This window comes from Giraffa tippelskirchi, chromosome 10 (genome assembly GCF_054371585.1).
Source record: "Giraffa tippelskirchi isolate mGirTip1 chromosome 10, T2T-mGirTip1v1.2.pri, whole genome shotgun sequence".
NCBI classification, from domain to species: domain Eukaryota; kingdom Metazoa; phylum Chordata; class Mammalia; order Artiodactyla; family Giraffidae; genus Giraffa; species Giraffa tippelskirchi.
This window is the reverse complement of record NC_137284.1, coordinates 59,627,524-59,644,052: the sequence shown is the minus strand read 5'-3', so window position 1 is coordinate 59,644,052 and position 16,529 is coordinate 59,627,524. Positions and strand designations below refer to the sequence as shown.

The following is a 16,529-nucleotide window of genomic DNA, read 5'->3' as shown; positions in this document are numbered from 1 at the left end:
CTTTATAGTCATCTCTTCATTCTTGATACAGACAAAGGGCTTGTAAGTGTTCTCTGGACTTTTTTGTGGAGAGTAGACTCTATATATGTCTGTGCACATGTATATGCCACTGAAAAATCATTTTGATAATTGTGAAGTGTCATACTCTAGATTTGTTGGCATTGTATCACCACAGTCCTTTCAGATTTGATGTTTGGTGAACACATGCAGATTTGCGTTTGTTTTTAAGTAATTGTAAATAAGCACACAAATGTGCACCCTCCTATTTTCATCTCAGTGTTGCTCCCATGGGGAGAAAATTTCAAATGGACTATTAATAAAAGAAGACAGGATGCTATTTAGCTAGCATGAGGTCCCACTTTATTGCTACTGCCATCACCGTCTGTTATTTGGTTCTTGGTTCTCTGTATTCACATAATATACATTGTTGAAAATGGTCTGTAGTTTCTATGCCTTATGACGAAAGTTTCATAGTTTTATGGAAAGATTTTGCTAGCATGTTAACAAAGGATTTTGGAGCTGCATCGGGATGGTGAAATATTACCCCAACCGCTTGTGCCCACGTATTCTTTTGCTCTTCTCAACTCAGATATGTAATTTTTCCTTTAAAAAATTCTGTTACTTATGACTACCTGTTTTCAATTTTTAATTTTTGCGCATCTAGCTACCCTTGTGGTTTGAAGATGATGTTTTTGACCCCCTGTGAGTTGGACTTTCGGTTTAATTATTTTGACCATTAATGGTGATGGATTTGCGTGGCTTTAGCAACAGACTGGCTTCCTGTTTCATTTGTATCCAATGGCATGTGCTTGCAGAGGTGATGGATTTGCAGCCATAGACGATTGCAGAGCCATGCGATACACAGAGCGTCCAGACCCTGTGACCTCAGCTTGATTAGCATGGCACAGTATGCTTGTGTATTTCGGAGACTGTTCAGCCTATTTCAGAGACATGTCTTTGAGAGATTCTTGGAGTGTTTAAATCTGATTTTCAAAACTTGCTTTGAGAGAAAACAATATGCTCCAAACTTACTGTTAGTGAGGACTACCTAGACATCTGTGAGCGCAACATGTGTTCACTGTTAAGGAACAGCCTTTGTTGGTGTTAGTGCAGGGTTGCTCAGTATTGTTCGTATAGCTTATGTTTAGAATAGGAGCTCATCACTTTGAATTCTCTGTGTCATTTGTTGTTTTTGAAAGGAAGCTAGGTGTAAATACTGCCCTAATAGCCTCTATTGAAGAGCTGTTTGTTTTGCAAGTAACAAATGGGAAAGGTAAGGTAAAGGGCACTTCTCTAAAATGTCGTGTGGGTGCCCATAATTTAAACTGATGCTACAGAAAGGAAGTATTATTTTCACAAACAAAACATAGTGGCTTAGTCATTTTCCATTTCTAGATGATGAATGTGTCGTACATCTGTATCATGTTTTTCTCAAAGTGAATGGCATACTATACTTACAGCGAAGCAGAGTCGCCAAGGTAACTGACCAGCAAGTATGCAGTTCAGCAGATTGCAGAAAGGCAATTGAGTACACATGAATAAAGAAATGTGCATGTCATCTTAAAACCCAGGGGGGCCATGGTAGATTGTGGTTTGGCTCTGTAGATCATAGAAAAAAAAATTTTTTTTTTTTTTTTTTTGTGAAAGCAGAAAGTGAGATGTTCTATACTAGTCCTTGAAGTGAGATGATAAGCAGTGACAGGCTCCTTTTATGGTTCCGTTTCAGGCCCAGCCACAGGCCATATAGAAAAAAGAATCATTTCAATATTGTTTAATATGAACAACCTTTCTTTTTGATTTAGAAGCTAGCATTTGCCACCTTATGGCAGCAAAAACTAAGGGAGACTGTTAGTAGTTTATAATGTAAATGAAGAATGGTAACCCATAAACTGCTACACACATATGGGAATTAATATAAGTTACAAAACTGAAATTGAAGTTAAGCATTATATATATTTAGTACACAAACATAAGAACTATTTCCCTCTACCGTGCTATGTATTAGATTGTATTAATCCATTCAGTAGGCATTTATAAAATTATTCACATATGCCAGACACCTCCAAGGTGCCCAGAAAACAGCAAAGGTAAATAAAGTTTGGTGCTGGACTTCAGTGTGTTTTTAATCTCTAGAAAGAATGAATTGGATAAGCTCTGAAGAGATTCCTTTAAATTATGTAAAGCATTCCTGTGCTTTGGATGTAAGATTGTGATCTAGAATTTAAACACCTTCTGTATAGCATGAAGTAACTTCTCAGCAGCAGTTTACAGCTCTCTGTAATTTGGTTCTTCGTCCCAGTTTTTGTCTCCCTACCAGGATCTAGAATCAGTGGCTTCATTCCCTTTCTCAAAAGGGCCCCACAGTCTCCCACGATTGTAATTTGAATGTTTCACCACCGAAATTGTCCATCTCTGAGTTTCAGAATCTTGCTGGTACTTAAAAAGCCATATTTGAATTCTACTTTTTCCGTAAACCTTTACCAGATCTTCCCAGCTTCCGTTGCTCCTCACCATCTTTCCAGGTCTTGCCAGAGCAGTTTGTCTCTCTGTGAGTCATACCTAGTTAGGTGGGTGTTGTTGTCCCAAACCAGAAGGGGAACTCACAGAAGACAGGGATTGGGTCTCCATCTTCACAATCTCCATAGCACCTAGCACTCCGGGGACACTGGAATCTGGTTGGTGAAAAATCTCCAGTTCTCATCCCCACTATATTTCTACGATTCATTTGTTCATTCTTTTTTTTTTGGAACGAGACCATGTTCACAGGTGAGTTAATTGCTCTTGGGTAAAGACTGGGTACTTAAAACCATGGGAATGCTTCCTAGTGCTGGTACAAAACAAGTCTGGAAGCAAGTCTCCCTACGTACCTAGTTTACACCTACTTGCTGCTTCCTTCCCTCTGTTACTTTAGCTTTTGAAGTTGTGTTTTCCATAGTAAAGCTATGGATACATGAAGCTGCCAGCCAAATGTTTTAGTTCAGTTCCCCATTTTTGGCAGCCATCCATGGAACTGCAGGGGCAAGTTTTCACAGATAAAGCAACGTTTTTTTGTGAGTTCCTATTTTTATGCTGAAAAATTACTGTCAGTGATTTTACCATTCAGAGCTTTTAGTTAGTTGTGAGCCTGGAGTGAGCAGCCTTGGGTTCTTAAGGTTAATTACTACATTTACAAATCCATCAGTGACTAAGAGAAAGAACTTGCCTGATAGGGTTTATCTGTTTAAAAATTGCAGCCACTAGCCAAACAAGAAGATAGAAAACCAAAAGAGGTTGCAGAGGTGACAAGGGTAATGGCAGTAATGTGTTGGTGGAGATGATGATATCAGAGGGAAAAAAATGATAAGTTGAAACTAATCAAACCAATTTGGTCATTTTAATGTACTCACATCATGGGTCTTCAGGAACCAGTAAATCATAAAATTTGCCCATTTCACTTAAAGAAGTGATTTGCCCTGAATTTTATTATGTAATTGTTATTGCTTATTTAGGAGATAGCATAATAGACTAGCTTATATGTATGAATTATTAAATGTCAAGATCAGGTAAAATAGAATAAATCATTTCTAGGAGAGAGATGAGAACTAATACTCAAAGAGTACCCAATGCCTTTTTATAAGTATTTCTGAAAGTCACCTTACATTTATCAATGGTATTTATGCTTTGTCTGGCAAACAGTTAATACAGTGGAGATTCTTACCATTTAAAAGTTGCTCTTTATACTTTTCTTTGAAAAAAGGTAAAATGAAAAAGATACTGTAGCAATTATATAGTTGGTCACTTCTCATGATGTATTTTGTTGGTAATAATCTCCATAAAAATTACCAAAAAGATGTTATGGTTGTCTTTATTATTTAATAACAATTTTAAAAATTAATTGTGCCTAATTCTGCTTACATAGTACTTGAAAAGTATGTGAACACACCAAGTTGAGAGTTGTTCCATGTTTTGTCCTAAAACAAACTTCTTAACAATAACTTGCATGTTGCTTCAGTTTTCTCAGAAATGTCTCTATAGTGAAACCCAGTTTGACAGTGTAAGTGAATCTGCAAAAGCAGACCTCATTATTTGTCTTTCTATCTCTTCTCTTCCCTTTTTGTTTGCAGTGTACACTATTTTCTCCAAGGTACACGCCGATCGGAATGTCTACCCCTCCGCAGGCGTCCTCTTTGTTCATGTTTTGGAAAGAGAGTATTTTAAGGGGGAATTTCCACCTTACCCCAAACCTGGTATGTTCTTGGTGGGGAAAAATAAAGAGGTTAATTTATTAAATTTTTCTTTTTATTCAGTGTACATAATCCAGATAATATTTAATCATATATTTCTGACATTATTTGACATGGTAGGGATATATGATAAATTGATATAGGATATTTCCCATTTTAAGATTCGAAATTTAATTACAGAAGAAAACAATTCATTTTTGAATTTTGAAGAAAGCATATTTCTGATTATCTAGTCTTGAGTTTTGTACCTCTGACAAATCATCTACCCATATTCTCATAGAGATAATTATAGCTGTAAAATTATGATTTTCCACATTAAGACTTAGTCTTACCTAGGACATTGACTTTTAGAAAATTATACATATATCATAGAAGAGAATGAAATACGGTATTAAGGTTCTCAAAAAAACTTTTACAATATGAAATAATTTTATATAACTTCATGATAATATAATGGAGATTAATTTTTCTTCAAAGTAATACCAATTACAAAGCCTTATTTAATCATCTATTGGTTTAAATTATGTTTTGTTCGATTGTCATAAATGCCATCCACTTAATGAAGATATAGAAAGAATAGCAAGAGAAAATATATTGTTATTATGATTCTTATTTAAGTAACAAAAATGAATTTTCTGAAAATTATGGCATAAATATTATTTTTGTAGATTATGTGATGAACAGCATACCTGAAAATACTCATAAAATATAGTTAACCATGTTTTCACCAGTATTCAAGAAAAAAAGTCAATCTTTTCATCAGTTATTTATAAAATGTTTTCTCATGAGGCATTGTACTTTTGCAAAACTGTATAGCTAAACCTTTTAAGCAGCAGAAGAAAATATATAGTTTCATATAGTTAAGAGCATAGTTTCTGGGGTCAACCAAGATTAAATTCTCGTTTCCTCACTTAATTTGACTATGAAGAGTTAACGTGGAAAATTACACATTTCATCAATAAAATTATGGCTATAATAGTACTACTTTTATTGGTATGTTTGGAATCAGATGAAATAATAGTGCCTATAGAGGCCAGAGACAACAATGGGGCTTGGTGCATGCTAATAAAATGATGCTATTATTATTGTTTATTTAATAAATGTCATGTTACTGAAGTTCTTTTAGATTTGGATTTTTCAACTCATCCTCCATTGTTTTGAAATTACATTATTTTTGTTTTATAATTTTGAGATATCCCTTAAGACTAAGTTGATAGTGTTCAGAGTTTAATGAAAGAAAGATTTCTCAAAAGAATGAGCATATCAACATGATTAGAGGATTTTCCTGAAAGTTAGTTGTCTCACTGATAGAACTTCTCCACTGCTATGTGACCCCCACGCCTCCCAAAGAAAATTAAAGAAAGGAAAAGACAATTCGAAAAAATTGCATGAATATGCTTTCTTTGTTGCATTGCATCAGATTTCTAGACAAACTAAACCACCAAAATGATTTTTTTCTTTATATGAGGTCCTAATGTAAATTCTCAGATGGATTTCTTTTGGTTTTACTTAATTTGCTACAAATGTTAAGAAAAACTTTTTAGACGGACATATTTTTGTTGAAACTATCAAAGCAACACATGAAAATAACTGTTTTATATCTTACTTCTGTGTTTCTTACCTAGGTGAGATTAGTAACGATCCCATAACATTTAACACAAATTTAATGGGTTACCCAGACCGTCCTGGATGGCTTCGATATATCCAAAGGACACCATATAGTGATGGAGTCCTTTATGGGTCTCCAACAGCCGAAAATGTGGGAAAACCAACAGTCATTGAGGTAATTTACTTAGAAAGAGCAAAATTATATTCTTGTTTATTTGTAATTTGAGTTTCAAATGTAATTAAAATTATGTGGCAGTGGTTTTCAGTATTTTATGCATAGAAACACATGAGATAACATTTGGAAACATACCATTTCTTTCTGTTCATCTACAGAGTTTTCTGTTTCAGCACTTATATAAAAAAGAGCAGCCTAAATTAGTGAAAAAAATAAAAGATATTTAATATAAATATATTCCTATAAATTCTATTTAAGAAGATGAATGCACTTATTTCCTCCAAATTTTAATTTCAGATTTCATGTTCATTCAGATATAAGCATTTAAACAGATGTCTTTTTAACCATACCATGTACTGAGCATTATGATAGGTGTCAATGGTAGAAAAATGAATAGTAGCCATCACCTGCCATGTCTTACAGTTCTGAGGTTGAAGCACTGGAATGGAAACTCAGACTTAGCCAACACTGACATAACTGTTATAATAAGAAGGTGCTGTCTGATGCAGAGTTGTAAGAGGGTAAATGAACTTCACTAAGTAGAAGGAAGGCTATTTTAGGAAGAAGATATAGCACATCAAAATCTTGGAGGCATAAATGAAGCCACATGGTCTTAGAGAACTTCAGGGGTGGTTAGAGGACAGCATGCTCTCCAGACGGCAAATGGTGGGAAGAGAGGTGTTGGTGATGATATGGGCAGATCTTGGAGGGCTCTGTAAGCCATGCAGATATGTTTGACCTTAACTTTGGGAGTTATGGTGGAGCTATAATTAGTCAGATTTTTATCAGTACCTGACATCATACCTGGAAGATATTAGAAATTAAGACGATAAGGACTTCCCTGGCAGTCCAGTGGTTAAATCCAGTAGTTAAGACTCCACATTTTCACCGCAGGGGACATGGGTTCGATCCCTGGTCAGGGAACTAAGATTTCACATGCCACATGGCGTGGCCAAAAAAAAAAAAAAAGAAATTAAAACAATAAAAATAATGATGACATCAAACCTTTAATGGGAATTATTTATTTAATGAATGGATAGAAAAGCTAAAAGTGTTTCACTCTTTACTGAATTACACTGGCAATTAATGGCAAGAGAGTTCTACTACAGTTTTAGGCCTCAATGCCTCTAAGATCTTAAATTGGAATTTTTAAAAAAATGTAGTATTTTTAATTGAAGGATAATTGCTTTATAATATTGTGTTGGTTTCTTCTAGACATCAGCATGAATCAGCCATAGGTATACCTGTATCCCCTCCCTCTTGAACTTAACTCTCCAATTCTGTCAAGACTTACTGGTAGTGACCAGGGCACCAGCATCAGAACTGCTTGTAGAATTGCCAGGAGTTTGTGCAGGTCATGGGTGGCATGTTTTCTGCCACCAGAAATTTGTAGTAATTTTACAAATTCTCAGGAGGCTACATGCTTTGCGTTTTTCTCCAGAGTTGTAATCAGCCATGGACTGTGAATATGAGCTTCCATGTTGACTGAGAGAAGGTGATTCTTCATCTGAACTGAAGTTTGTATTAACATGACTTTTCAATGACGTCTGTCTATAAATCTGCTTGCTTAAGACAGTGTTGACATAAGATAGAATATGTGTAGATATAGGAAAGTTATTTGGAGTTATTGTCAAAATAATTTTTAAAATACTTAGTAAAGTTATAAAAGAAATCTATAAATGGAAGTCACCACATTGCTAGATTCAAAAAGAAAAACACAGTCACCTGGATAGATTCAAAGAAAGCATTTACTAAAATTCTACACCTCTTCTTGATAAGAAAAAAGAAACTCTGAGCAAACTAGGAAAACAAGTGAGCTTCCTTAACCTAATAGGCTATATATTGAAACTAATAGCAAACATCATTTTTTAATGGGAAAACACTAGGAGAATTCCATTTAAATTCAGGAACAAAACAAGAACAGCTCCCTTCATCACATCTATTACAGAATATTTTAGAAGTCCTATCCAGTGCAGTAAAGAAAGAAAAGAAATTTATAAGTGTTTGAAAGGAAGAAATGGAATAGTCAATGATATAAAGAGTCTGTAAGCTATTAAAATCTTAAGAAAGCCTGGCAGTAAGTTATAGGATCAATATTAACTTAATTATGTTTATTTATTAAATAACAAGTATTGAGAAAAATGCAAGTTTTTAAAAGATACCATTTTTAGTAATAAAATTCTAATGTACTTGGAATAAATCTAACAAAAGGTATATATGGGAAAAATTATAACAATTTATTGATATTAAATAGTGCCTGTATAAATAAAAAGCTATCCTATCATTCAGGGATAGGAAGACTCAAAATCATGAAAGTATTGCTTTCTTCCTAATTGATCTATAGATTCAGTACAGTTCAAATAAAAAAATCTCAATAGGTTATTTCATGAAACTTGACAACTAAAATTGTCTAAGTCTAAAACTGATAAAGAAATTAATGACCAAGAAAAATCAAGACACTTTTAAAGAGGAAAAAAAAGGGAGAAAGATTTCTTTCCTTTCCAGATATCAAGATTTATTGTGAATCTGTAGTAACCAATCATAAGTTTGTATTGATACAAGAATAGAGAAATTAACCAATGAATAAAATAGGGAGCCCAGAGACAGGTCCATGTACATAAAGGACAACAGTATATATCTAAAGAAATGGTGCCACATATCACAGATTAGGGAAAAGGAAGCTATTGACTGAAACTCAGCCACATGGCAAACATAAAATTAGATTCTTATTTCCCAAGAAATACAAAACTCATGTCTAGGTATATTGAAGATTTAGCAAAATTTTAAGCTATTATGTGAAAATGTAGATCTATCTCTGGGCTTTCTGTTTTGTTCCATTGATCTGTATTTGTCTTTGTGCCAGTACTATACTGTCTTTATGACTGTAGCTTTGTAGTATAGTCGGAAGTCAGGAAGGCTGATTCACCCAGAGATAAATCTATGCGCCTATGGACACCTTATCTTTGACAAAGGAGGCGAAAATATACAATGGAGAAAAGACAATCTCTTTAACAAGTGATGCTAGGAAAACTGGTCAACCACCTGTAAAAGAATGAAAGTAGAATACTTTCTAACACCATACACAAAAATAAACTCAAAATGGATTAAAGATATAAATATAAGATCAGAAACTATAAAACTCTTAGAGGAAAACATAGGCAGGACACTCTCTGACGTAAATCACAGCAAGATCCTCTAAGACCCACCTCCCAGAGTAATGGAAATAAATACAAAAATAAACAATGGTTAAACTTAAAAGCTTTTGCACAACGAAAGAAACTATAAGCAAGGTTAAAAGGCAGCCTTTAGAATGGGAGAAAGTAGTAGCAAACGAAACAACTGACAAAGAATTATTCTCCAGTATACAAGCAGCTCATACAGCTCAATACCAGAAAAATAAATGACCCAATCAAAAAGTGGACCAAAGAACTAAACAGATGTTTCTCCAAAGAAGACATACAGATGGCTAACAAACACAAGAAAAGATGCTCAACATCACTCATAATTAGAGAAATGCAAACCAAAACCACAATGAGGTACCATCTCACACCAGTCAGAATGGCTGCCATCAAAAAGTCTACAAACAGTAAATGCTGGAGAGGGTGTAGAGAAAAGGGAACCCTCTTACAATGTTGATAGGAGTGCAAACTGACACAGCCACTATGGAGAACAGTGTGGAGATACCTTAAAAAACTGGAATAGAGCTGTCGTATGACCCAGCAATCCCACTGCCAGGCATACACACCAAGGAAACCCGAATTGAAAGAGACACATGTTCCCCAATGTTCACTGAAGCACTGTTTACAACAGCTAGGACGTGGAAGCAACCTAGATGTCCATTGGCAGATGAATGGATAAGAAAGCTGTGGTACATATACACAATGGAATATTACTCAGCTATTAAAAAGAGCACATTTGAATCAGTTCTAATGAGGTGGATGAAACTGGAGCCTATTATACAGAGTGAAGTAAGTCAGAAAGAGAAACACCAATACAGTGTATTAATGCATATATATGGGATTTAGAAAGATGGTAATGACGACCCTATATGCAAGACAGCAAAAGAGACGCAGATGTAAAGAATGGACTTTTGGACTATGTGGGAGAAGGCAAGGGTGGGATGATTTGAGAGAACAGCATTGAAACATGTATATTACCATATATGAAATAGATGTCTAGTGCAAGTTTGATGCATGAAGCAGGGCAGTGCTCTGGGACAACCCAGAGGGGTGGGGTGGGAGGGCTTTTCAGAATGGGAGGACACATGTACACCCGTGGCTGATTCATGTCAATGTATGGCAAAAACCACCACAATATTGTAATGTAATTAGCCTCCAATTAAAATAAATTAATTTAAGAAGTGTAGAGGAGTATCTTTCTGAATTTGGGGGTAGGAAAGGATATCTTAAATAAAACCTAAATATTTTTTACTTAAGAGAAATACTTGGTCAAGTTACCATATTAAACTTGTGAATTTCCATTCATCAAAAGAAAACTTTAAAGAAGAGACAACCCACAAACTGGAAGATGATATTTTAAATATATGTAACTGACTAATAATAAGTGTGTAAAATATGAAAAAGGACAGCTACAGTTTCAGTAGGAAAAAGACATGAATGGACATTTTTACCAAAGAGAAGACATAAATGCCATTTAAGTAAAGAAGTTTACTCTCATGAGTATAAGAAGGAATATTCAAATTAAGACTGCAGTGAGAATTTTACCCTCAGTAAAGTTCTTTGGCAGTGGATGCGGAAATTGGAGTAATCACTTTGGAAATCAGAGTATTTTACATAGCTGAATATTATGGTACCCTATGATCTAGCCATCCCGCTTCTACATATGAACTTAAATACTTGCAGGGAATTCCCTGGCGTTCCAGTGGTTAGGACTCTGTGCTTTTACTGCTGTGGCCTGGGGTTTAATCACTGGTCAAGGAACTAGGGTCCTGCAAGCCACGTGATGCAACTAAAATATAAAAAAAAAGGAACATTTGCAAATGTCCAGCACCCAAAGGCATGCACAGTCATGTTTCTTAAGCAATGTTTGCATGGGAAAACACTGGAAACACACAAACCGAGACCCAGAAGTCCATCAACAAGAGAACAGATAAATAATTCCTGGAATTATTTCACACAGTGAACACTTACAGCAAGAATGAAGTTAGACTTGCTTGGCAACATGAATAAATGCTTTAAACATAATGTTGGAGAAAACCCCAAACCTCTGAAGACTAGTTTATGATTTTTAGAGAGTTCAAAAGCCATCCAAATGAACAATGTATTTTAAACATACATGCATGTATAATGAAACTATATTTGAAACGAATGGGATGATAAACACAAAATCCAAAATGGTTTCTCTGGTGGGAGAGAGACAAGAAGCTAGGACAGAAGAGAAACACATGTGTTGAGCCATGATTCACAGGGGTTCATTATACCTTACTACCAACATATAAGGCTATGAATAAGTATCAAATAATATCTTTAAAAATGATGAAAACAGCAAATCTTTCATCTAACGCAAGTAGTGTTTTATCTGTAAATAACTCCTTTTACATTGGTCTATAAAAACATATTTTCAGCATTTAAAAATATTCTGTTAATAATATAGTGAAAAGATTTTGCATATCTTAAATATTTAGTTACTTACATCCCTAATTTGTTCAGTAGATATTTATTAAGCATCTAAAATAAATCAGCCACTGTTTTAGAAATAGGGGATCCAAAAGTGTACACCTGTGCCTATCTCTGTGCTATGAAGGGCTTCACATCGTGATAAGTAGACTTTGATAGATGATATTATAGTATTAAATATCTCATTAGAAATGATAGAAGAATTGCATTCTGTTATAGCTGTTAAAATTAAGCATTAAATATAAATATGGATAATAAAATCCTTCCTCCTGATTTATGAAAAGGTTCTTCACTCTCTTATGTAGCCTATGATTTTAAAAAACTCATTAGAATTATGAAATTTACAATAATGAACTTTCTGATAATTATGGGAAGGCTAGCCAGAAAAAGATTACAATTAATGTGAAAATGTTGAACTTTGTCTCCCTGAGCATTAGCTTTAAGATATTATAGCAAATAATATTTAGAATTTTTTCCATTGAGAACATGATTAAAATTTTGCAGAGTAAACTTTTAAACTCATGAGCATTCCCAAATGTCTTTTGCTTCTTTGCAAACAGTAATGCCCCATTTATTTAATGACTAGTCTTTTTTTTTTCTAGTTTTAATTTTAGTGTTTGGTTGTGAACCTCATTGATCATGTGTCCCAACAGAGAGCAGCAAAGAAGTCACTGAATCCAAAAGAAATCTGACAGATTGTGGAGAGAGAAGTTCTTTTATCTTTGTGGAATAATACACTTTTCAGAATATGTACTTTTAAATATTGTTAAAGTTTTAGAATTTATAATTCCCAAATTCTGATTTTCACTGTTGTCACAAATGATATTTCTGATGAGGGTGATGTATTTAAAGCTCATGTATGATGCTTAAAATGTTTGATACTGGTTCTGAGTATGCAAGATATTTCTTTTGCCTTACTTTTTTATCTCAGTGTCAACTGTGGCTGCAATTACTGCCAGAAGGACAGTGCTGGGATGCTAAGACAATCATTTGTTTTTTTGGGTTTCTTTTGAGGTACCGCAGGCCTGTCTGAGTGATTTCATATCTGTTATAAAGTTAATTATTCTTAGATTTTTGAAGCCACATCCTGCTGTTGGCCTTTGCTTTGTTTGTTGTTTGCAGTGGCTGTTTCTGAGTTGACTTTGATGTAAGTTCATTGACTCCACAAACGTTTACCAGTATTTTTTTGTGAAAGAATTGATTTGTGGTTTTGAGCATGTGCCATCAGACTGTGATCCCTACTGCTGTGCTCCATTGTGAGATACGATTTCCAAAGGGGTTCTGACAGTTCCTGACTGGTTGGTATGCAGTTTAGTACTAAATACAGACAACACAGAGATGTGCTTGTTTTAAAGTATACTTTCTGGTATGAGCCTTAAGTTCCATTCAAAAGTACACAAATAGATTTTGTATGTTTTTTTTTATTTCAAGTTTAGAATGGCTCTGGTAAGTAATTCATAATAGTTAATACATTTACTAATAATGCATCTGCATTGCTACTGGCACTTAACAGTCTTCTATAAAAGGGTTTTTCTGATTTTAACTTGTTGTTTTAGCATGTTTAATAGACCTGACTAATTATCTACTTCCCATAATATTGCTAAAAGCTCTGATTCTTGTTGTTCAGAGAAGGAATATTTTGTAAGTATATAGACAAATAATGAAAATGGAAAGAACGACAATTTGTCTTCATTTAGTCCTTAATGAATTTCATTTTTCAAATAACATTTCGCTACTTTAATATGACTTTCTTTTTCTAATAGATAACTGCCTATAATAGGCGTACCTTTGAGACTGCAAGGCACAATTTGATAATTAATATAATGTCAGCAGAAGGTAGGTATGGAAAATACGTTATTGATTGTTTCCTAATTTGCAAGAAGTATTTCACTTATATTTTATAGGTATATAAAATCTAGTTCAGGATTTTAAAGCTCCACATACCTACCATACCTAATGAAATAGTAAAATGTAGAAAAGAAAACTCAGCAATATTTAATTCATTATAAGATATCATGATTTGTTTCGATGCTGAAAACCTCGGGATAGGGAGCCAGATATTGAGGCTACTTATTTCTCCAGGCCTTGGTTAAATCATCTGTTCAGTGGGACTAATACCATTCCTCTTGTAAGTCTGAGGTAAGGAAGCGATCATTTAAGGCTCAAAATGTGCTTGACATAGGGCTGGTCATAGAATTCGTCATTGGTATGATTTTACTTTAAAACCTCTCATATTGTATGTGATGATGAAGAGATGTCGATGCACAGAAATAAACCATCATTTGGGTCACAGTCTCCTTTCTAAATAGCTAATCATTTAGCTGGAGTAATTACTGGAGTCCATCAGCAATTTTTAGAATTACACGTGCTCAAATTATTAAGTGATACCTTAGGGTTTAGAAGGTTAGGGACACAAGAGTTACTCCAACACTTAGCATATTCTGACGCTGTTTTGGCATTCAGTTGGGAAAGACATACCCCTAAAAACTTGGTGGTTAAAATTTATAAATCATGGGATACTATACCAGATATCATTTACGAGGGTGATGGGAGAAGAACTGATACAACATTCCCCCCAACCCCAGCACAGGAAAACAATTGTGTATCCTGGATAGGAAAATTCTTACTTCTATTTACTAGTACAACACATTTTATCAGGACCTACTAATTTGCAATTCATAGTAATTCAGTAAAGGCTGTGTTTAAAGTTATCTTTACACTCTATGAAAGAAACTAATTTCAATAGAAATGAAAATGTAATACAATACATAATTGAGGAGAATGCTTGATGATTTTGAACCCCTTAACATGAGTTTTTCTTCTTGGCATTTTAGCTGTATTAATTGCAGACAACAAATGTGCTAGTTTAAAATTTTAAATGACCTTTCCTAGTGGCTCAATAGGTAAAGAATCTGCCTGCAATGTAATAGACCTGGGTTTGATCCCCGGGTTGAGAAGATCCCCTGGAGAAGGAAATGGCAACCCACTCCAGTACTCTTGCCTGGAGAATTTCATGGACAGAGGAGCCGGATAGGTTAGAGTCCATGGGACTGCAAAGAGTTGGACACGACCATATATATGACTTTCACTGTTACTTTCATATATGAGAAGAAAGTCCAAGTGCCCATTCCTTTGGCCAGGACAGAAGAGTCTCTGTCGACTTTTCCACTTCCCAGGGGCTTTTGTAAGGTACTCATTTGGATTAAGGAGACTTTTACTCTTTATTCAAATTGTAATTGGGTACTTGCATCCAGTCCAAGCTGTCCATGTAAAACTGGAATATCCTTAATGAGCAGAATGGTTGTGACGTTCCCTTTCCTTGGGAATCCATCAGTTCAGTTATATACTTATATTACAGTGAACTTGGACCACTAACCTCACTAGTATGTTCTCAGAGGGACTCAGAAATCTTTTGCAAGGTATGGGAATCCCTACAAGCAAAGAGTTGGACACGACTTAGCGACTGAACAACAACAACAAATTGAAAAATAACCTGGCCTATGGTTTGAACTTCTTTCTTTTCAAGTCTGGTCTCAGTCCAGTCGACACAGAATATATCCTAACAGGTGATGCTGATGTGTGGGAACCATATTCAAGCAGATACTAATGGAAGACTGCTAGTTGACTATAGGATTGAAAGTTGTCCTGAGGGGCTATTTATCTAAGTCAGGGTTGGGAGAGGACCAATATCTGGGTTTAGAAAGCCCCCTTTTATAGATGATTAGATTGCATTAGATAGCAAGAGTGAGGGGAGGAGGAGAAGGGGGGACAGAGGATGAGATGGTTGGATGGCCTTACAGACTCAATGGACATGAATTTGAGCAAACTCCAGGAGGTAGAGGAGCACAGAGGAGCGTGGTGTGCCTGCCATTCATGGGATCACAAAGAGTCGGACACGACTGAGTAAGTGAACAACAGCAGTGGCCAAAACTCTGAAAAACAGTGCACCAGCAGGCAGGCATTTTTCCTTGCTCTTCTTGATGGAATGCGTGTGGTCATTAGGGTGTGCGTCTGTGGGCATGACCTATACGTGGGTCATTGCTCCCAGATAAGGTGAGGAAAAGCAGTAACAGGAGTTGAGTATCAGGATAACCATGCTCCGTTCTGTCTCCTGCTGTCTGGGAGCTGTCTCCTGCTCTGGGAGATCTAATGGGAAATGAGGTGTGTAGAATCACACAACGTGAAGCTCAAGGAGAGTATGTAGAGTGATTCTCTAAATCAGGTTTTAGTGCCACCACTCAGTTGGCCTGCTGTTCCCTTGGCCTCTGTGATGTCCAAATATAGCAGGCACGGGATTTCCCCAAAGTTAGAAAGCTCCTGTGACTCATCTCTGGGAGACCTGGCAAGAGCGCTTGGCTGGGTAGACCGCAGGAGCCGCGGAGGGTGGTGGCCGCCAGCCTCCTTAGGAGCCCTGGAAGGTCACAGGCATTAGGGAAAGACAGAGAGCAGCTCTCCAAGGAGGAGCCTTGATGATAAACAGGAAAAAGTTTTGCATGCTTTTTTTGACAAGTGGATATAAAAACACCGAATGAAGTGAATAGATGATAGAATTCTAGCCTACTCAACAAACTATACTTGGTATATTTATAAATATTATTTATTGCCAAGAAACTGTTCTTCCTGACATTTTTCTGCATGACTGTTTTTCAGTATGGGGGAGGAATGTAATATGATTAAGCTACTATTTATCTATATAAAACAGGAAATGTATCTGTATAAAAGAGGAAACGTATCTACATCAAAGAGAATAGCATATTTTAGAAGATTGCAGATGGGCTATACATCAAACAAATCTAACAAAATCATAAGCGGAATAAATTACAGTGTAGGAGAAGAGTGAAGGGCCTTCTGTGATTAGGGCTTTGAAAAAATCTTTAGAGACACTAC

General features: G+C 35.5%; 1 protein-coding gene across 14 annotated transcripts in view; it reads left to right on the top strand.

Annotated features, from left to right (window-relative positions):
• Positions 1 to 16,529, top strand: part of SGCE (sarcoglycan epsilon) — a 79,656-nt gene that overhangs the window by 29,878 nt on the left and 33,249 nt on the right. For 12 of the 14 annotated variants that reach the window (XR_014066081.1, XR_014066082.1, XR_014066083.1 and 9 more), the window contains 3 exons: positions 4,104 to 4,226; positions 5,849 to 6,006; positions 13,406 to 13,478. Coding sequence is in view for 11 of the 14 variants with exons in the window: in XM_081531503.1 (XP_081387629.1) it covers positions 4,104 to 4,226; positions 5,849 to 6,006; positions 13,406 to 13,478 (354 nt within the window). In the remaining 3 variants the exon portion in view is untranslated. The remainder of the gene's footprint in view (positions 1 to 4,103; positions 4,227 to 5,848; positions 6,007 to 13,405; positions 13,479 to 16,529) is intronic. The other 2 variants (XM_081531505.1, XM_081531504.1) reach the window with 1 other exon arrangement.